At 38.3% G+C, this 20,711-nt stretch overlaps 4 protein-coding genes across 15 annotated transcripts in view; 3 read left to right on the top strand and 1 right to left on the bottom strand.

Annotated features, from left to right (window-relative positions):
• Positions 1–6,771, top strand: part of Rh50 (Rhesus blood group-associated glycoprotein Rh50) — a 56,774-nt gene extending 50,003 nt beyond the window's left edge. For 6 of the 7 annotated variants that reach the window (XM_076526918.1, XM_033482974.2, XM_033482947.2 and 3 more), the window contains 4 exons: positions 1,719–1,862; positions 4,910–5,078; positions 5,864–6,060; positions 6,175–6,771. In XM_076526918.1, the coding sequence (XP_076383033.1) occupies positions 1,719–1,862; positions 4,910–5,078; positions 5,864–6,018 (468 nt within the window). In that variant the 3' untranslated portion in view covers positions 6,019–6,060; positions 6,175–6,771. Of the gene's footprint in view, positions 1–1,718; positions 1,863–4,909; positions 5,079–5,863; positions 6,071–6,174 lie in introns of all 7 variants that reach the window. The other variant, XR_013034956.1, reaches the window with a different exon arrangement.
• Positions 6,772–6,826: 55 nt separating this feature from the next.
• SrpRalpha (signal recognition particle receptor alpha) lies at positions 6,827–11,712 on the bottom strand. 2 transcript variants are annotated; one of them, XM_033482760.2, is made up of 8 exons: positions 11,495–11,712; positions 10,727–11,096; positions 10,351–10,392; positions 9,862–10,012; positions 9,652–9,790; positions 8,800–9,332; positions 7,171–7,585; positions 6,827–6,985 (listed from the first exon to the last, which is right to left on the bottom strand). In XM_033482760.2, the coding sequence occupies exons 1-8, from the start codon at positions 11,609–11,611 to the stop codon at positions 6,860–6,862; spliced, it is 1,893 nt and encodes a 630-aa protein (XP_033338651.1). In that variant the 5' UTR covers positions 11,612–11,712; the 3' UTR covers positions 6,827–6,859. The 2 variants fall into 2 exon arrangements, with proteins under 2 accessions (XP_033338651.1, XP_033338660.1); XM_033482769.2 differs by lacking the exon at positions 10,351–10,392.
• A 100-nt stretch (positions 11,713–11,812) lies between these two features.
• On the top strand, positions 11,813–14,316 carry mldr (mitochondrial ribonuclease P catalytic subunit). Of its 2 annotated transcripts, none has more exons than XM_076526916.1 (4): positions 11,813–13,164; positions 13,247–13,493; positions 13,642–13,764; positions 13,857–14,100. In XM_076526916.1, the coding sequence occupies exons 1-4, from the start codon at positions 12,314–12,316 to the stop codon at positions 13,866–13,868; spliced, it is 1,233 nt and encodes a 410-aa protein (XP_076383031.1). In that variant the 5' UTR covers positions 11,813–12,313; the 3' UTR covers positions 13,869–14,100. The 2 variants fall into 2 exon arrangements, with proteins under 2 accessions (XP_076383031.1, XP_033338673.2); XM_033482782.2 differs by having other exon boundaries at positions 11,815–13,164; positions 13,642–13,775; positions 13,857–14,316.
• A 5,548-nt stretch (positions 14,317–19,864) lies between these two features.
• The window catches only part of LOC117227422 (uncharacterized), a 278,167-nt gene continuing 277,320 nt past the window's right edge, over positions 19,865–20,711 (top strand). For 3 of the 4 annotated variants that reach the window (XM_033482673.2, XM_033482663.2, XM_033482635.2), the window contains exon 1: positions 19,865–20,311. The gene's annotated coding sequence lies outside the window, so the exon portion shown is untranslated. The remainder of the gene's footprint in view (positions 20,312–20,711) is intronic. The other variant, XM_033482653.2, reaches the window with a different exon arrangement.

Genomic DNA, 20,711 nt, shown 5'->3' with positions numbered 1-20,711 from the left:
GCTTGACTTCGCGTTCTTGAATTTGTTATCGTTCCAACTAACAGCAAACTTAGAAAAGAAAAAAATGTTAATCATAGTACAGCCTCTCTAACATTTCCAAAAAAAGAAAAATTCAGGCGATTTCGTTGAATTTGAAAAAAGTTATTCCGTTCTAAAAGATATCCGGGTATTAATACGGGTCGCTGTACGTGGCTCTGTTCTTTAAAAAAAAAAAAAAAAAAAAAAAAAACAAAAAAAATGCTCGTTTGAATATGCGTTTCACGATGAACATTCTTGATAAAAGGATAACAAAACGGACGGTGCGCACAGATGTTTATTGCTAGCGGTATAGAGACTGATACTTCCTGCGGGCAAAAAGTCGATGGTGCACGCGATAACGATATTTTCCGTGGGAATCGGAACGGCGGCGCCGTTGTGTGAAATAAAACTAAAAGTTGCCTGAACGCGGTGCGTAACATCCACTTAGATTCTCCTGTTTTGTTATCTTTCGTTTATTTAACGTCCGTGTAAATCTACGTTCGTTCGCGCGTCACGCTCGGAGGGACGCGTATAACACTAAATACAACAGTATCAGAAAAACATAACGCCGAGAGAGATCGCGCGGGATCGTTAAGCGAAAGTACCGGCGCGCGTATTGCACACAGTGCTATTATTAATAATCATGAAAACTTCATACGTCACGTTCCACTGAACGACTCCCGTGCAAACACGGTTCTAGTTAGCATTAACGCGGAGCAACGTTTCAAACAGACAGTTTCGTCCGCGAATATGCGACGGTAATAATGGCTTCGGATAAGCTTGCCGAATGTCGAGATACGCCGAGAAATAAAATTCTATTTCGAAATAAATGTAGAGGTGCGTATAGTCTCGAGAAATATACAGGGAGTCCCAAAATTATTGCACGAGCGTGAAACGAGGAGTTCCTGGGGTCATTTGGAGCAACTTCTTCCTTTACGAAAATGTTCTCCCATGCATCGTTCACGAGTTATTAACGAAAAGACACTCACCAATCAGAAGCGCGCTCCGCTGGCGTTCGGCTGGCGCTAGGCGGCCGAGCCAATCAGCGGAACGGCGCTTCGACCGCTGGGCCGCCTGGCGCCAGCCTAGCGCCAGCCGAGCGCCAGCAGAGCTCGTCTCTGATTGGTCACTGTTTTTCGTTAATAACTCGTAAACGAAGCCTCGCAGAACATTTTCGTAAAGGAAAAAGTTGCTACAAATGACCTCAGGAACCCCTCATTTCCCTCTTGTATAATAATTTCGGGACCCCAGGTATATTACAAGAGCGCGGTGCGCGGAGCGTAAACCAGAAACACGTAAAATTTTACTCGAAGAAAACATCGGCCTTAAAAACCGCCCGAAAGAAATTTGATCGAATCATGACATAACCTTGAAATAACCGGGGTTGTAAATATTTATCAAATGCGATTCCACGTAGTTTCTTGTTCGGTAAAACCTTTGTTCCTGTCTACGAAAAATTGATAAATATCATCGCTGCGCTCTTGCGCGCAGAAGAGAATTTACCTTTTTAATCATTCGAGGGAAACAAAGGGGCCGAAGTGAACAGACCCTTATAGCCGCGCTCTAGCCCCATTCAATTCGCCTGCTTTCATTACTCTAGATTAAGGTCGACGATCCTCTGTTTAATCCAAGTAACATTGGCGAAGTAACCTCTAACGCGTGACATCGACGAGTGTTCACCGGCCACCAATTTGTTGCAGCCTCTGATACATAAACACCTCCGGGTGCACGACACATGCGGCGTCCACAATCTGCACGGGATGCCAGGTGTACTGGCTGGCATTTTCGGCGCCCTCATGGCTGGCCTGGCCACGAAAGAAACATACAATAATTCCCTTTACGAGGTACGTAACTTCCGGCATGCAGTGGTGCACCTATCGCAATTCTATTCGGTCAAATATCACTAAATGAACCATAAGTTACATGTATGTACGTATTAAGTTCGTGCAGATGAAATGTATAAACAGATTTTTAAGTGAATGGCGGGTTCCTCGGATCATTTGAAGCAACTTCTTCCTTTACAAAAATGTTCTCCGAGGCGCCGTTAACGAGTTATTAACGAAAAACAGTGACCAATAAGAATCGAGCACGGCTGACGCGAGGCGGCCCAGCCAACCAGCGCGCGAAGCCCAGTCCCGCTCATTGGCTCGGTCGCCTCGCGCCAGCCGAGCTCGCCTCTCATTGGTCACTGTTTTTCGTTAATAACTCGTTAACGGTGCCTCGGAGAACATTTTTGTAAAGGAAAAAGTTGCTTCGAATGACCCGAGGAACCCGTCACTTTCGGATTGCGAGACATTTTTGGGACACCCTGTATAAAACTGCATATCTCTTTTCGAAACAGCTGTTTATTTCATGAACATATGCTCCGTTCGCTTCGATACACTTTTCCAAATAAGATTGTAACGCACAGATGCCTGTCTTAAAGAAATTCTGATCTTTAATAATCGATAAACTCTGACATGGAATTTTTCAGACTGTCTTCCTTTTCGTACATTTTCCTACTGCTTGTAAAGAAAAACCGAGCATCATTTTTCACAGTCGTTTCGCGTCTTCCGCGCGGTTCATTTTCTAGGGAAAAATCATCAGACCGAACATTTTCGAAGCAACGTTGCACTTTTCGATCGTTAACAGTATTTTCTCCCCGAACACATGGTTTATATCGCGCGCAGCTTTTCGCAGCATTATTGCCGCAAGTTTATGCTTGTGTAAAGAAATTACACGTACATCGGTTGAATTCGTATCCTCGCGAGATTCGAAACAAATAACGAAATGGAACACTTTCGAGAGAATCTTCTTCGTTGAAACGCGAGTCGGGCGATGGACGGTACGACTGTAAACGAGGTTATGCCGAAAACAAAAGCATAACGAAAACAGGGGGACAAATGTTCGCGTGTAAAAAAAATCCGAGATTTCATATGCAGCAACCTGATATGATAGTAAGCGGACATAGTGATACGGTCAATCTGAGATTTATCGAACCTCTCGAAAAGTCAACATTCGTTTAGTCTCCGTCCTCTAGTACAAGGTGTCCCAAAAATGTCTCGCAATCCGAAAGTGGCGGGTTCCTCGGGTCATTCGAAGCAACTTTTTCCTTCACAAAAATTTTCTCCGAGGCACCGTTAACGAGTTATTAACGAAAAACAGTGACCAATGAGAGGCGAGCTCGGCTGGCGCGAGGCGTCCGAGCCAATGAGCGGAACTGGGCTTCGCGCGCTGGTTGGCTGGGCCGCCTCGCGTCAGCCGTGCTCGATTCTTATTGGTCACTGTTTTTCGTTAATAACTCGTTAACGACGCCTCGGAGAACATTTTTGTAAAGGAAGAAGTTGCTTCAAATGATCCGAGGAACCCGCCATTTCCGGATTGCGAGACATTTTTGGGACACCCAGTAGAACGCACTGCACTGAGTAAAAAAGCTTTGGTAAAATAGGTCGGAAGGTCAACCGTTTCTGAGAACATTTTTGTTTGCTGGCATCACGATCGATTTACTACTTTCGTAACCGAATCCGATGTGCTTGTCAAATAATTGATCAAACATGTGGAATTTTCGGGAGTTCGGAATCATGTAAGAAGGAGATGCCGAACGTGTATAGAAATGGAAGGAGGACACGTGGAAAATCTTTTGCAAATATCGACAAGTCCGAAGTGAGTCAATCAAGATGCTGCCGAACAAAAATGTTCGCATCTCAAAAACGGTTGACCTTCCGACCAATTTTACTAAGGCTTTTTCACTCGGTGCATTGTGTTCTATATAGAATAAATATCGGATGCTTTTCTGAATGCTTTTTTATCGAAGGCTTTCCCACTCAGTACACTGTGTCCTATACCATGCCATATAAGTACTGAATACCTTCTTTTTTTTTAGGAAAAAAGACCCTGTATGGTTAGAATAGTTAAAAATTTAAAAAGAAAAATTAAAATTAAAAAAAACGGTATAATTAGAAAGAAATCTTGTGATATGAATATGAAAACTGGTTGAGTTGCTGAACGAACCTTCTATCTTCTATTACAAATAAATTCAACCTTGAGAATCCATCTGAGTGCTTAACGCTCTAATAATAGCTTAGAATGATTAATAATTATCAGACTTTCTAATCTAATTTCATTTTTAGCAACAATGTGGCAAAAGTGTTTGGCAACGTTACTTTTTCTTGCTAATCAAGGACATTATGCATTGCAATCTCTTTCTTCATATATTCTTCATATATAAAAAATATCATTCATCATATACTCTCTCTCTTGTATGTATATACCTTGTATACCTATACAGGGTGTCCCAAAAATGTCTCGCAATCCGAAAGCAGGGGATTCCTGAGGTGATTCGAAGCAACTTTTCCCTTAGCGAAAATGCAATCCGCGGCTAATCGATTTAAGAACCAGTAAAGAATTGCATCATTTTCGACTTTCGACCAGCTAGAATCGCGATCGGCGCCGCTGTGCGGGGACCGACGGCCCCCCGTGCTGCTGCAGAAATTAATCAGCCGGCTGTTCGGGTAATTAACTTCGTAAGGGATACTTCGCTAAGTATGCGGAATAGCCGGCGCGCCGCGCCGCGAGTTCCTAACTGGGGCTGAATGGCGCCTGGGGCCAAAGTTGCTCGGGGTCCGGTTGCAAAAACCAGCAATTGCTTAATCTATTAACCGTGAAACGGACGTTTCAGTCACTGTTCGCAAGAAATTCGTAATTGTTATTCTACCCCACGGATACCCTAACCCGGGGGCCAACCCCGGCGGTGGGTCACCTTACTTCTCGTTTTACTGTACGCCCACGCCATCTTTATCACGACTTTATGCGAGCAGAATTTGAAATTCGTGGCTCGAAGTTAACATAAGATTCGTGACCGAGACTTTTCTCTATTTTTATGAATTGTTTATGCGTCTTTCCTTTCCGACAGATATTTCCAGCCAGGGCGCCGAGTTCTGGGGACTTGCTGACCGAGCTGATGGAAGATTACAACAATATATCACCCGGCGTGAATAGATCCGCGCTACAGCAAGCTGGCTATCAGCTATTAGCTCTCGCAATTACACTGGGCATCGCCATTGTTTCCGGATTGGTAACAGGTCACGTTTTTTCCCTACATTGTTCCATAAATCAATGGCATTCTGTTTCCGATTCGCGTTAACAAATATTAGCAACAGGTCCATATTGCACAAAACAGAAATTGCATGGGCCTGTATTTCTACTCTGAACAATTTCGATAAGTTACAAATAGTGGAGAGCTGGATTCGTCGAATATTCGTCGTTGTCACAAATAAATACAGAAAATGTACAGCTCTACTGCTTATCGCAAAAATCTTGTTGACGATAGAAATTTTCCTGTGCTTATCGATTACGATACAATCTTGTTCAGAAAGTGGTAAAGCCAGAGATATATACAAGGTGTCCTAAAAATGTCTCGCAATCCGAAAGTGGAGGATTCCTGACGTGATTCGAAGCAACTTTTTCCTTTACGAAAATGCGATCCGCGGCTTCGTTTACGAGTTATTAACGAAAAACGGAGACCAATCAGAGAGGCGAGATCAGCTGGCGCGAGGCGGCCGAGCCAACGAACGGTCGACGCCCAGTTCCGCCGATTGGCGCAGCCGCGCTAGCGCTGCGCGAGCTCGCCTCTCATTGGTCACTGTTTTCCGTTAATAACTCGTTAACGGCGGCTCGGAGAACATTTTCGCAAAGGAAAAAGTTGCTTCAAATGACACGAGGATCCCACCATTTTCGCATTGCGAGACATTTTCGGGACACCCTGTACAATGAACCGAGTCTTTCTGAAATGATTAGGAAGGATGATTAGATACCGGCTGTAAACAGCGGTACGCGCGGTTTTTAATTTAACATTGCGCTGTTGCAGGTTTGATACTGCGACTGTCGGTCTGCGGTTCGATCTCCGAGGAGCTGAAATTCGACGACGAGGCTCACTGGGAGCTGGAGGAAGAGTCCTCGGACGAATCGAAGGTTAAAGAAGGAACCAACTCCGGCGATCAGTTGCCGATGGCTACTATCTGAAGCGAGCCAACGCTTTATCACCTGCACAAGATCAAATAAAAAGTCTGTTCCCGTTCGTTGAACATTGTTGTGGCTTCGCTATTGGACTTTCGATTTTCTATTTTTTTTTCTTTTCGTTTGTTTTATAATTGAACAATGCATTCTGTTTTCTCGTAGAGGACACCGAGAGATAGAGGCGCGCGATCAACAGGTAACATGGACACCAACAAGTGACGAAGCAATAATTGCAGAAAACAATGTTGTTCATAAATAAAAGAGAAACGTTCAAGACGAGACACGTGTCGACAATCACAAATGTAACTTTTACAGAAGAGCAACCAGCAACGGACGTACAATATATGTGTATAACATTTTTATTGACATTATTTATATCTTTTTTTTAGAAAACTTTCTATAAATTTATATAATAAATAATTTGTAACATAAACTCGATTCGATATAATGTATATATATATATATATATATATATATATATATATATATATATATATATATATATATATATATATATATATGTACGAATGTATCTGGAAAATTGCGCAGCGGAATTTATACCGGATCGTCAAAGCTGTTTGCGTTATGTCTCTTTATTTGAATCGAAGTTGTATAATCTGCGTTGTTAAGGCATCAAGAGGAATAAGTTTCTCGACACGACGGCGTTGTTCTCCGTTCTAAAAATCTTTTCTGTATGTCACTGTAAATGGATAATATCATGTGTAATAATAATAATAATAATAATAATAATAATATCAATGATCCTCGTTCCCCGAATCTGCCGATAACAGTCCTCGAAATCTCTCAGAATGAATAAGTTCAAATATTTTATTATTAGAATCAACAATTATTTCATCAGAGCGTGTACTACAGCCTTCGCGTTCAACGACTTCAGATCCGTGTACGTTTGTCCCGTGCCAACAAAAACGATTGGTTGTCCGGTAATGTATGTCATAGAAATCGCCGCGCCTACCTGTGAAATAATAATAATAATATATAATAATATATAATATAAATATAATAATAATTATAATAATATAATAATATTATAATATATAATAATAATAATATATAATAATAATTATAATAATATAATAATATTATAATATATAATAATAATAATATATAATAATAAAATATCGTTGAATATTACCTTACCTTATCATCGATTGTATCAAACTTAGTCAACACGATCCCGTCAATGATATGAGGATTGCTGGATTGACTGTGATCAGCCAACGCTTGATTGAATTTCACTAATTGATCAACAGCTTCGTTGCCGACGAGAGCTTCGCCGACGAACAGAACTAGATCCGGTTCGTTCACTTTGATCAACTTGGCCAAGGCTCTCATCAACGGCTCGTTGTCTTGCATTCTGCCAGCAGTGTCTACCAAGACTACGTCGATCCTCGAGTCCTTGGCGAACCGGATCGCTTCCATGGCTATGCCAGCCGCGTCTTTGCCGTACCCTTTCTCGTACAGCTGAACCATACATTGATTCTCATGCTTCTCCGGGGGATGCAGAGCGTTCAAATGACGCGTATGAGTCCTCAATTGTTCGACCGCGCCGGCTCTGAAATTCCAATCAGCAATTAACGAATTTTGTTCGAAGTTCTCGATCGTTGTACAATACGCTTCAAAAATAAACTAGTCTCCTCTTTGGCATTCGAATATTTCGTTCTCTCGGTATAAATTAGTATACCTAATGATTATAAATGTTATTATAACCCAATGTTATTATAAAGTGTCCATGCTGGAGTAATACGATCACTTATTTCGAAAAAGTATTGAATATAAAACAGACTTTTATATATGGAAATTAAAGAGAAAACACAATTGTGTGGTCGATGAAGATCGATCTTTCTTTTCATTGTTAAATTCGGAGTTAAAACGGCCAAATTTTATTTTTGAAATGTAACTATTAACTACATATATGTAATGGAACACTTCGACTTTCCTAACTACCGTGCATGTTATCACGATTTGGGATGTCCTCAGCCATCCTGCGATAATATTCGCCCTCTGTCTCTATCTCTGTCGCGTACTCACAGCGTATCATCGTCATCATTTCGGGGGCACCATTTACTTTCGTTATTTATATTCGTTAATATCATTTGATAATGCATTTTTTTAATTCGACCCAAGAACCTATAAAATATATACTCGATTTTGAATAGTTTTTGAGATGTTATGCATACGAATTAGACAATTAAAAATAAGTATCGATGACCTAGAAAAACCTATCAAGTTCATCGTGTTCTTTCTTTGACTACTTGAAAACAAATTTTTATATTATTATTAGGTTTGTAACATGTAATAAAAAATATGTTTCCATTTGAAAAAAACGAAACTTCGCCATCTCTTGCATTAACAATGTAACAAAACTTATTTTCATTGATCGTAATCGCGCGCACCATTTTATTTCTAAAGTTTTTGTTGTATATGAATACTTTTAACAGATAATTAACCGATCACATAAGCGTGGACACACTATACATACATACGTATAATGATAAAAGATAAGTAGAATGAAAAGTACACAGTGCTAGATATAAGATAATGACAAATCAATTACTATTTGATACAGAGCAATCGTTAATTCATTTCATTTCAAATTAGTTTCTTCAAAATGCCAATCTATGAATTTCTTCACTTCTTCGGAGTGAAATTTAAAAAGATATGGATTATATTAAAAAATCATATTGTTCAACTGTTTAGGGATAAATACACGTACTTTCAAAATATACCGTAAACTGGTTCGCAAAACTAATTCTGAAATAATCATACCTGAACGTGTCGCACGCAGCGATAAGCACGCGGAAATTATTTTCGATGAGCCAGAAACAAATTTTTGCTAGATTCGTCGATTTCCCCACGCCATTGACCCCACAGAAGGCCATCACATATGGTCTCTTGTCCTTTTTGGCTTCTATCGCATCTCGCAGAACGTCGACACGCCTTTTCGGCGATAATATTTGTACCAATGCGTCCGTCAAGCTTGCTTTAATGGTATTGGTGACGCTGTCGAATGTGCCGAGCACCTTTCCCTCCAATTTCACACCAACGGAATCGCACAATTTTTGGGCAATATCGGCAGCTACGTTTTTCGCGATCAAATGATCCTTCAGTTTCTCCAAAACTGGAGCCATGTCATCGTACTTCAAGCTCTTATTGCCAACCAAGCTTTTGAACATGGAAAACATACTACTGGATTTCTTTTGTACTTGCGGTTTGGAATTTACAATTTCCTTGTTCGATTCGTCCTCCGACTCGCTTTCTACTTCTAAGTCGCGGATGGATCCCTTCATCTGGCCCACTAACTAAAAAAATAGTGTTAAATAAGCTTCAGTGATTAGCAATTATTAACCCGAACCATTCCCAATTACCCCAATTTAACATTCGTAAATAAACATCTACATTAGAAATTTTTGCATTCTTTTTAGGGATTGATTTCACCCTCTGAACAGAGTTCGTGTGGCATGAATAAAACATAGGTTTATGTTACAAATAAGTTATTCTACCAATATAAAAATTGTTATAATTTTTTGATGATGTATAAGAAGAAAAATATATTAAATTAATTAAGTAACCGATGCGGGTTGACTAAAAAGATCAAAACATTGAATGGTGCGAAATTACTGTTGTATCAGCTGGCACATAATCTCCACCTTCTTCTGGCTTGTCTTTGGTGCGCTCTAATGTAGCTAGATCCTTGGTGGTCCCACCTAATTCCCATACACGAGGTTTCTTGCCAGCTTTTTCTTGTTTACGGCTCTTCCTATAAATTAGAAATCGCTAATATCGCGGTGTTAAAAGTCATTTTCTTAATCTCTAGTATGATGAACCTACTGCTTCTCAAGTTTCTTCTTGTGAGGGTTCATGCTTTGAGCCAATTTCAAACGGTTTGCGATTAAAATGTCTTCACCTATTTCCCCGTTATGATTATGATTATTTGTTTGGTTATTTTGTACATCCTGCTTTGGGATCTCATGAACTTTTACTAGAAAATCAAATGAAAATGATTAAAGTGAAATAGTTAATTCTATGAAATACAAGGTACGCGCTAAAAGTTCCACATAAAAATATCTTAGATACGTTAATAAACAAAGTTGTGCTAAAGAAACTAGTTCTTCCAGAAATCCAGCTATTGTTAGTATTATTATAATCGTTTGTTCAAAAGAAGAGAGCTGCGATACCCTGACAGTTGTGAATTTATCATGATTACGGTGCAGTTAGGTATACAAGCAATAGCGTATGTTAAATCTCTTTTTTTGAAAAACAGGTTATAGCTGGAAACACGCAAGTAACACATTGCATGTAAAATCCAAAACCACTTACTTTGATCATCTTTATTAGTATTAACTCCCCTCTTCTTTTTACCTAGAAGCGAAGAATAAGATCCCTATATCCTGTTAGTAATACCCACATTAGAAAGAATACTACCTAAATGATAATTGCTTGTGATAATATGTAAGACAGACTTCTTCGAGAACATGTTAGAAGCGACTGAATATCTTTTTAGAAGTCCTCCTCAACCTTGCGAATTGTAAATTATTCTATGAATTGTATAAAAGATAAAAGCTATTCTCTTCGGAATTTGTTGACATAAGATAACAACACACTATTGTACAAGAAAGAAGAATACTTCAGCAAGATATTTCAAATAAATATAAATATTACTCTAAACAGAGATTTAAAAGTATCCATTACATACCCTGTTTTTTATTATCTTTATCGTCCTTCCGTTCGATCATACTAGCAACAGTCTTTTTGGACTTTTGACTCTCGTCGAACGTACGCATTTGTTTGGGTATTTTAGCCTGTATCCGTGCCCATTGTTCAGCCATCGCGAGTACATTCTCATAATTACTTTGAAATTCAAATTTACAAAACCATTGAGACCTTTCCAATTCATTTTTAAATCTGTCTCGGAATTCTAAATGGATATCGTTTAAAAATTTATCTACATAAGATAATTGCAGTATTTTCTGGTATGCTACAACAAATACCAGTTCAAACTCATTATCGAGTTTGTATTGTAGACGTAACGAATCATGTTCAAAGGTATGATTTCCTGTACGCTCCTAAAAAGAAAATCATTAAAAGTTTCGACGTCAAAAATATTAATAATATTTATCGCAGCTCCAATTTAACGATATAATAGATCTTATAAATGATCCATGAAACAACAAAATAGGACGATGACAAAGGAACTAGCGAACAAATAAAATTATAATTCATTACTGTAGAAGGGCCAAAGTCCATCGGATGAATGATTGGTATTCGTGCCAAAATTTACAATTAGAATATTAATTTTAAACATCTCATGGTTAAATTATTGTACGCGAAACGTCATCCTCCTATTTACACTTATATTTCACATTTCATATCCAGTTTACGTCTGGCCAAAGAATCCATATGGACGGAGTAGAATTTAAAAAACAACAAAAAAAAAATAAGAAGCCTTAGGAAAAACACTTACTTGCAATATGACACTTCGTATAAGTGCATTAACACTAGGAGCAAATAGTTGCGAGGTATTTTGGAAACACCATAGTACAATCCCCCCTTTACTAAATATAGTAAATAAGTCGAGCATTGTTGCACTATTTCCTATAATAAATGTTTGTCATTCAACACTTAGTGGTCTAACCTACTGGTGATCGCGCAATTTAATTTTGTACACGTCAGTTACTGCGCGAAACATAGACCAAAAATGTACAAGAAGGCACGTTGCGAAATCGAAAAGTTATCGTCCAACTGAAAAACCCTAGGCATATCACAGACGAGGTATCAGAGTAGTAGACTGGTCACCATGCGTGGTTTCGTGTCACATGTTTTGTGAAATCGATACATTCCTAAAAACCAGAGGCACGGACTTCGGATGCTCCTAGCATCAGATTTAAAAGAGAAGAGAAGACAGAACTTAAATTTCTAAACTCCTGTGGGAAAGTAAATATTTTCGTGATTGGAACTAGATGGAACATTCGAAACGTGTTTCATAATCAGCGTTACAAATATTTGTAACGTCAAAGTATATCTCTGTTATTCTTTATAAAGATATCTGAAACAACGAATTTGTAATTTTAATGTGACAACTACTTTGTGTTACAACTACTTTTGCGAAGATCTTCGTACGTACGTTTTACATAACACGCTTTAAGGTTAAGGCGTGATCCATGGCCAGGATCGTGTGCACGTGCGTGTGCATCTAACAACTTCGTAAGATATTGGAATCTGATGGAACAAAAGATTATTCGAAATTAATTTGTATCCACATACATGAAAAAATTACGCTGAAATGGCATTTTTTAAACAGTTTACTTTCTTGCGCCTTCAACAAATACGATCATTTGCTGAACGTGCATTCGAGAGAGCATATGTACCAGGCAACCCGGTGAAGTTTAAGATTTACGTTTCACGTTTGTATGGATATAAATATAAAGAAATATTATCGAAACCTGAAGTTCCAGAAGAAGCATGGAAAGAACTAAGGGAAGACATGCTGAAAATGACACATATGAGAGAATTTTCACTTGATAATTTCATTCTGATCACATGCCGAACTTCTGATTTCGTGCACGCAGGAATACAATACTACAAGTTATTAGAGAAACAGGGTAAACAGTCTGTAGTGCTTACTACGGCATATTTACATCTGTATGAACATTACCATGGCCCACTTAGTGATGTAGATAGAGAACATATTTTGGAAAAATATAAGGAAATTTCAGAAAACTACGACATGGTACATACAGATTTAGCTAATGCTTGCATCGCAGCATTAGCAAAAGTGGGTGATACAGAAGAATGTATTAAAATTATTGAACAGTTTGAAAAGCATGTACCAAATGAACATCTTCATAAAGGATACAATTTGTTGATTACATGTTTCTTAGAGCAAGAGAAAATAGATCTTGCACACAAATATATGACTAAGCATTTTAGAATATCTCCTAGACTTAGTTCTAATGTATATAAGGCATATATAAAATATTGTACGAAAGATAAGGAAGATTTTCATGCAAGAATTGAAAATTTATTTACGTTTTGGGAGGATTATGGAATTCAGCCAACTTGGTGGATTATAGAATATTTTATAAATGCATGTAATGAACATGGTTGGTCGGCGGAATACACGAACCTACATGAGTATTTTATATTTGGCTATATTATTATATTACATATTTTATTTACACGGTATTATCTTAAATGTGTATACTTTTTATTATAGCTCAATATGTAACAGATGTCAAATGAATGCATTGGAATCAGATCTCACGGAATCAGAATACAAGTCTTTAGCAGAACATATTAAGAAGAAGCTTGTTTTCGATCAAGGCTATGAGATAACCATACCAAGAGAATGGAGTAATTTCACACAGTTTTTGAATAAGAACGGACCGTATGATATCGTTATTGATGCATTAAATATTATACATTCATACATTAACAAAATCAATGCATGCTCCATCGATGGCGTAAGTAAATTTTGTAAAATAATTATTATAAATATATTATGACTTTCTCGGTAACATAAACCTTTTATAGTGTCGGTTTTCAGTATCGCTAACAATAGCGAAAGATTTATATAACATGTGTTAATTATTAAGTGTTATAATTTTTCAGTTGATAAAAGTTCTTAAATATGTCAAAAAACACAAAAAAAAGACACTTGTAGTTGGAAGATCACATTTGAATAAGTATAATGAGCAGCTTAAAAATTACAAAACCAAAGCAGACTTTTATTATGTAAGCAACATGTGAGTGCTGTGACAATATATATTTAATTATCTTTATACTCGGTATATCATGTAATAACTAATGTGTTTTGAAAATTTTAGATCGCAGGATGATCAATTCGCATTATATGCAACAGTGTTAAGTGGAAAGGGCGCTATACTGATATCTAATGACTTTATGCGTCAGCACAAATTTCTTTTGGACCAGTTAGGAACATTATTTATAAAATGGCAACATCTTCATCAGTATACAATTAGTATAAACAATAATGAACTTAATATAACGCCACTAAGCGGATCTAACCGAGACATTCAACACAGTTTAAATTCATGTGCTCAGAAAACAGGAGATTATTGGCATATATCATATACTACACAAGACGACAAAAATCAAATTTGTACAAATTGGACATGTTTTAAAATGCCTGAGTTACAGACTTAGGCAAATGTAACATATTTATATACAACATTTTACAACTGTGTTATTCACTATGAAGTGTATATGAAATATATTATAAAAATATGTCTGCACGCTTGAAAAATACACATTTAGAAAGTAAAAGGTAGTTCGTAAAATCGTATCTATAATCAATTTTTCTTTTTAGCAAAAATATGAATAAAATTCATTTTCGTCTCTAATAGAAAACGTTTCTGTTAATTGTTGTAATAATAATTATTGCTACAACGTTGTTAATTGTTGCGATATCGTGATACCAAAATATTTTACTATTTAAATGTTTCATTCAAGTTCTCTACCAACTGATAATGTACCTAAATAATACGATTATTCAAGCCTTGCGGCACGTTTTCATAGTTACCGATTGTCAACAACCACAACAAATCACACAGTAATCTTTATTTCATCTCTGTTGGTAACATCGTACCATCGCTAGGTAAATATTCGTTATAAGTAGAAACAGGAAGCATTGGTCAGACATATCGAACAACGTTCAAAGCACGTGTACGTACCTGGTGAAAGTTGCATGCAGAAACGGTGCTTACGTTGTGCAATTCAGATATGTATGCATTTTTTAAATCTTGGTTACCATTGATCTATACAAGTATTTAAGGGGTTCTTGCAAATGTACGAATGTTCCCGAGGTGATCATAAAAGTTAAAAGAAAGTAAAAATCAGCAGCGTGAACGTTTTGCTAATTCTGCATCCGTTCAAAAGTTGTTAACCATTGAAAATCGGTGTGTGAAAAAATAGCGATTAAATAAGTCTGACAATAGTGACTAAATAAGTCAGCAAGGACATGAATTAATATCAATTAATATAAATATTCGAACGCTGATTGTCAACGTCTGCGATAGCAAACAAAAAAAAAAGAAAATTAAGAAAAACAGAAACGAACAAAGAAATGGTAAAATGCAATGCAATTAAATCTTCTCCAGAACGATGCTTCACGTATCGCAATCACTTATGAGAAGTATAATTGAGCTTCGATTTGTTCGAGAATAATATTTTGCTAGTGTTAGTTTTTTTTATAGAAAATTTCTTCCCTTAATTACATAATGCTACGTCTTGTTCCCCTTCGTTAAGTAGTATATTCCGCGATCTACTCACTCTTTATGCTCGCCAAATGAACTTGAACGAACCAAATGCATCTCTTATATACACGGATTTCTATATTTCTGTATTAAAATAACCAACGAATTCGTGAGGTGTTTTTTGCTATACAGATTGTTGCAAATTAATGTCCGTCATGCATACAAGTTGCTTAAATTTCGCAATGCTACGTTTGAGATTAAGAAATCTACTGATCATGTATAGATATATAGATCTATAAATCTATAGATCTATAGATCGACGAATCTATCATCTATGGATCTATAGATATATAAATCTATAATCTATAGATCTATAGATCGATGAATCTATTATCTATGGATCTATAGATCTATAAGTCTATCATCTATAGATGTATAAATCTATAATCTATAGATCTATAGATCGATGAATCTGTCATCTATGGATCTATAGATCTATAAATCTATCATTTATAGATATTTTTGTGAACAATCTGAGCGTCAATTAGGGAGAATTTACTGTCCTCCCTCCTCGACGATTTCCGATAATTGTAAATCGCGTTATTGCATTCGTCCGAGAAAATTCTTCGTACGACACTGTAACAATACAAGTACAATAACGAAAGAGAAATCGTGAAAACATTTAGTCGTAGAATGTCTTGTGACACTGAAGCTTATAAAATTGCAACATTTCGGTCAGGCTGTCCGTGCATCGTTGTTTTTTTTTTTTTTTTACTTCGCGGTGAAACGATGCAGCAGTTTCTTATCGTAGCGAAACTTCGCGACGCTTCGCTTCACGAAATGTGCTCGCTTACGGCGATAGCGGAACAGCGACGAAACATTTTTAACCGGTCACAAAATCTGTTCGCGTCGCGAAATCCATATTTTTCCACAATGTCGCATAAATTGCATTGTGCGTTCAGTTTTAGTTCGCGAAAGGCCATTCATTCGTCAGCAATTTACTGCTCGCGTGATATGGCCTATATCCAATCATACATAATAAATAATAATAATAATAATAATATATTACTTATTAATGTATTATATATTATATTAATACATTATTACATATAATATATATATATATATATATATATATATATATATATATTATTATTAATAATATAATAATCTATTATAATAATATAATAGATATATATTATATATATAATATATATCAATTATATTATTATACTATTATATTATAATAGATTATTATATTATTTCTCTTATGATATATTTTTTTTTTATTAATAATAATATGTTACATAATCGAAATACAAGTTAATTTGAGAATATCGCAAGCTCGTCGGTAGCTTGAATTAGCAGAAATTGAAACAGAAATTGTGGCAGTGTTTCGAGTAATTCATAATGCTTCTATTGGGATCGGGTTCCCGCGAGAATGATACACAGAATCAACGCTACGATCAGATGTAAAAAATGCAATGGCATTGATTTCGGGGATTCGTACGGTGCCTCGGGAGAATCCGCTTTTATAGAAAAGGAAACGTTATGGATTGCACAGTTTCCAGGTAGAGATCGTAAAAACTTTATGGCTGTGGCTGTCTTGTCGAAGACGAATGTGCGAATAGCGCTGCACATTCTGGTGCATCGACTGCAGCGACACATTGAATATTTTTTTGGATATCGAAATCTACTCACCGAGGGTGGGGCAATAATTCTGATTTTTGTTGTTTCGATATGATATGATATGTTTTCAATGAGATATGATAATGGTAATTAGAATATGACGATGACGATGACGATGACATTGACAATGGCAATGATAAAATGACCAATGTCAATGACAATGATAAATAACGATTACAATGGCAGTGATAATGGTAAATGACAATGACAATGATAAAGAACAATGACAATGGCATAAGATAAATGATGACAATGACATTGACAATGGCAATGATGAAATGACAATGACAATGATAAAATGACAATGACAATGATAAATGACGATTACAATGACAGTGATAATGATAAATGGCAATGACAATGACAGTGATAATGATAAATGGCAATGACAATGATAAATGACGATTACAATGACAGTGATAATGATAAGTGACAATGACAATGATAAACAACAATGACAATGGCATAAGATAAATGATGACAATGACGTTGACAATGACAATGATAAAATGACAATGACAATGACAATGATAATGATAAACGACAATGACAATGGTAAATGACAATGATAAATGACGATGATAATGATAAACGACAATGACAATGACAATGGTAAATGATAATGATAAATGACGATGACAATGACAGTGGCAATGATAAATGACAATGACAGTGAATATGACACAGTGAAAATGATAATGAAAATAACAACGTAAAATGATAATGATATAAATATAACGGTGAATACATCTAATACGATCTGAATATTGTTCATATAATTCGAATATAATATGAAGTCGCAAAAATAATCGAAAAGATAGATATATTCTTTCATTACATAATACTATGTCATTTTAGTCGTCGCTGTAAGATTTAAAGCTTCAAAAATCCGAAGACATCATGTTCACTCGAAAATGAACGAATGTACCCTTATGTTACTCTGGTTACGAAATATCTCGCGTCTCAACGTTCGTTACACGAATGCTATTCACGAGATATCTCGCGTTGCAATTTCTATTTTCCAACGGCGACCCCTCGTAACTTGACGTAGCGTGACGTTTTAAATCATTTTACGGAGTAGAAATGAGGAACAGGTGATCTACTGAAGAAAATCGTACATCAAAATTTATGGGATCGCTGTGAATGGGGGAGGGGAGTCTTCATTTTTCAGATCTGCATTAGAATCAGTCGCGAGAAAAATTGCCCGATGTATCGATAGATATTTATCTGATCGGCAATATTTTCAAGAAAGAGCACGAAGAGGATGGTTCGCATCAAAAACAAGCAAAATCTACAATCTCCCAACTAATTATATATTTTATATTATAATTATTATTATAACTAAATTATAATAATAAATAAAATATAATATTATTATATTATATTATTATATTATATTATATTATTATATTATTATTATAATAATAATCATTAAAATATATATTATAATTTATATTATATACATTATAATTATAATGTTGTGTTATTAATTAACATTAAACATGTTACAAGAAAATTAACGATGCACGATGAAAAAGTAGAGTCTTCAAGCTTCAAAAGCCTTGCTAAAATAACCCCGTAGGGGGTGGTTTCTTGGCTCAATAATAAAAAGAAAATAAAAAAAAGTTTTAACCTTTTATAGCTCTGTGTAATTTAGAAAAGGTCACGCATACTAATCAGTATCATTTATCAATGATACCGTTCGCAGAGTGTTAACCCTTTGCAGTAGATGCCGTCGCAGTGGCGGCATTCGCAAGTCGTCGCGAAAATCGGTGCCGCCAGTCCGGCGGCAAGATGTACGCATATATAATAATTAAACAGGACTCCATATATTATAAAATTTCCGTTGAAAATTTCAATTCATTCTCACCAATGCATGCATAATGCATAAAATAACAAGCCACTAACACACTTGAATTCTGTACAATGTTTTCAGTCGATGAATTATAGTAGGAAAAATGTCCGGCGCCAAACATCATCGCCAGAGCGCAAAATACCAAAACGCCGCACTCTGGAAAAATTACAGAAATGAAAAATTGACATTTTTACGTATCACAAGTGCCATTAAAGACGACAAATCAGTCTCAACGAATCCCGCGCTCTTTAAAATCCATATATTCGCTTTAAATCGCCAAGGGCGAGCTAACGCCGAGAAGCTAAATTTTCTCCTAGACTAGCTTTCAAGTAGAAACCAGCTTGCATCAGAGAAATGTGCCGATCGCAAAGGGTTAAACCGCGCCCAGCCTCGCCCTTAAACACGGTTTCAACAACGAGAATCATCTCCGTTTCGTCCTTAACGTCCGGAGACGCCGCGGAGCCGTCGAGTAACTCGAAAAACCGAGACTCTCGGCCCCGCCCTCCGGTGCGTCGCCCAAAAAGCGCACCCCCGCCGCTGGAGGACCGCTCCAACCTCTCGAAAACGGTCCCCGAAAACTAGCCGTTCGATCTATCTTCATCCCCGTGCCGATTCCGCGCCGGGAAAATCGCATTTCCGCGTGAAACGCCTCGGCTCCTCGCCGCGGCAGGAAGCGGCAGTCGCCTCTATTCGCAGGAAAAGTCCGTTCCGTGTGCACGGGCCAGAGACTGCGCAGCATCCCCTCGTCGAGCACACGGCTGCCACGCAAACAGAGGGCACCGTCGCGGAGATAGGGGAAGGATTTCGGTTTTTAATCCGTGGGTGTGGATACGGCGCGGCGCGGCGCGGCGCCGGGGGATGACGGCGGCGGGGTAGTTCTCGCGGCAGGGGAGTACACGCGCGCAAAATCCGCGCCGGTCATCCTTCCGCGCCCCTCGCCCCCCTGCACCCTTTTTCCGCCCCTGTTTCTCGCGCACCCACCGCGCCGCGCCGCCCCACCACCGACCGCCCCGATCCATCCCTTCCATCGTCAGACGTTCCGGCATCCTGTTCTCTCACACCCTCCGTCCTCCGCGGCAGGCGGGGGTTGCTTCTGCTCGCCTAGTGAGATTCGTCGGGCCGAGTAACACGTGCCAGAGGAAACAACACCGCGGGGCGAGCGTACTCGCCGATCTAAACGCGTTTCACCGACTCGCGTCTCGTCGCGATCGCGCGTCGGTTAATCTTCGCCGGTCCTCTGACTCGCGGGCCCGACATCGCGAATTACCAGTGATTCACACAGTTCGTCCTACGAGATGTACAGTGCGTCGTCGTGATAGTGACTCCGAGAGGCTGGCTAATTAAATCGGGGATTAGATCGATCGCCGCGACGAGTTCGATCGATTTGGGATCGCGCAGTGATCCGCCGCGGAGAGGAGCGCGGAGAGGAGCATCAGGTGATTTGTGGCTGTGAACCGTGACGAGCGAAGTAATCCAGCGTTCTCCGGGATACCCGGGGATTGTTATTATTATTGTAATCATTGTTAGTATCGTTATTGTTGCCGGGAAGCGCGTCGAGCCGCGGCAGTGATTACTCGGTGCTCCGACTCGCCGACCGTTCTCGCTTCGGTCGAGCGATGATTCTAGATCGATATCGCGATTTCGCGATGTCTGGACGACGTGCCAGCATCCGATCTTTCGCCCGACGTCGAAACGGCTGTCTTTTTTAGCCGGCGCGATGAGTGAAACGCGTTTTTTACGCGCTCGCGACGCGGCCCGAGGCGCGTTTCGCAGGAAGAGCGGCGGAGTTAGGGTCGGAGATTAGGTTCTGGAGCGGGTTTCGAGGCTCGGAGGTGGTTAGGGAAGAGCTGGGGGAAGGGAGCGACGTTGTGGAACGTCGATTTCGTTGGTTTCTTGCGGTTCTCCTCGGCTTGATTGATAAA

The sequence above is a fragment of the Megalopta genalis genome, chromosome 16 (assembly GCF_051020955.1).
Source record: "Megalopta genalis isolate 19385.01 chromosome 16, iyMegGena1_principal, whole genome shotgun sequence".
NCBI lineage: Eukaryota > Metazoa > Arthropoda > Insecta > Hymenoptera > Halictidae > Megalopta > Megalopta genalis.
The sequence above is the reverse complement of the archived record's forward strand: the minus strand, read 5'-3'. Positions and strand labels throughout refer to the sequence as shown.

Coding starts and splice junctions, on each gene's coding strand:
- SrpRalpha (XM_033482760.2), bottom strand. CDS start 11,611: ATGCTCGACTTATTTACTATATTTAGTAAAGGGGGGATTGTACTATGG. Junction 10,393..10,726: donor TAAAGATAATAAAAAACAGG/GTATGTAATGGA, acceptor CTTCGCTTCTAG/GTAAAAAGAAGAGGGGAGTT. Junction 10,013..10,350: donor TACTAATAAAGATGATCAAA/GTAAGTGGTTTT, acceptor TTGATTTTCTAG/TAAAAGTTCATGAGATCCCA.
- mldr (XM_033482782.2), top strand. CDS start 12,314: ATGGCATTTTTTAAACAGTTTACTTTCTTGCGCCTTCAACAAATACGA. Junction 13,165..13,246: donor GAATACACGAACCTACATGA/GTATTTTATATT, acceptor TTTTTATTATAG/CTCAATATGTAACAGATGTC. Junction 13,776..13,856: donor TTTTATTATGTAAGCAACAT/GTGAGTGCTGTG, acceptor TGAAAATTTTAG/ATCGCAGGATGATCAATTCG.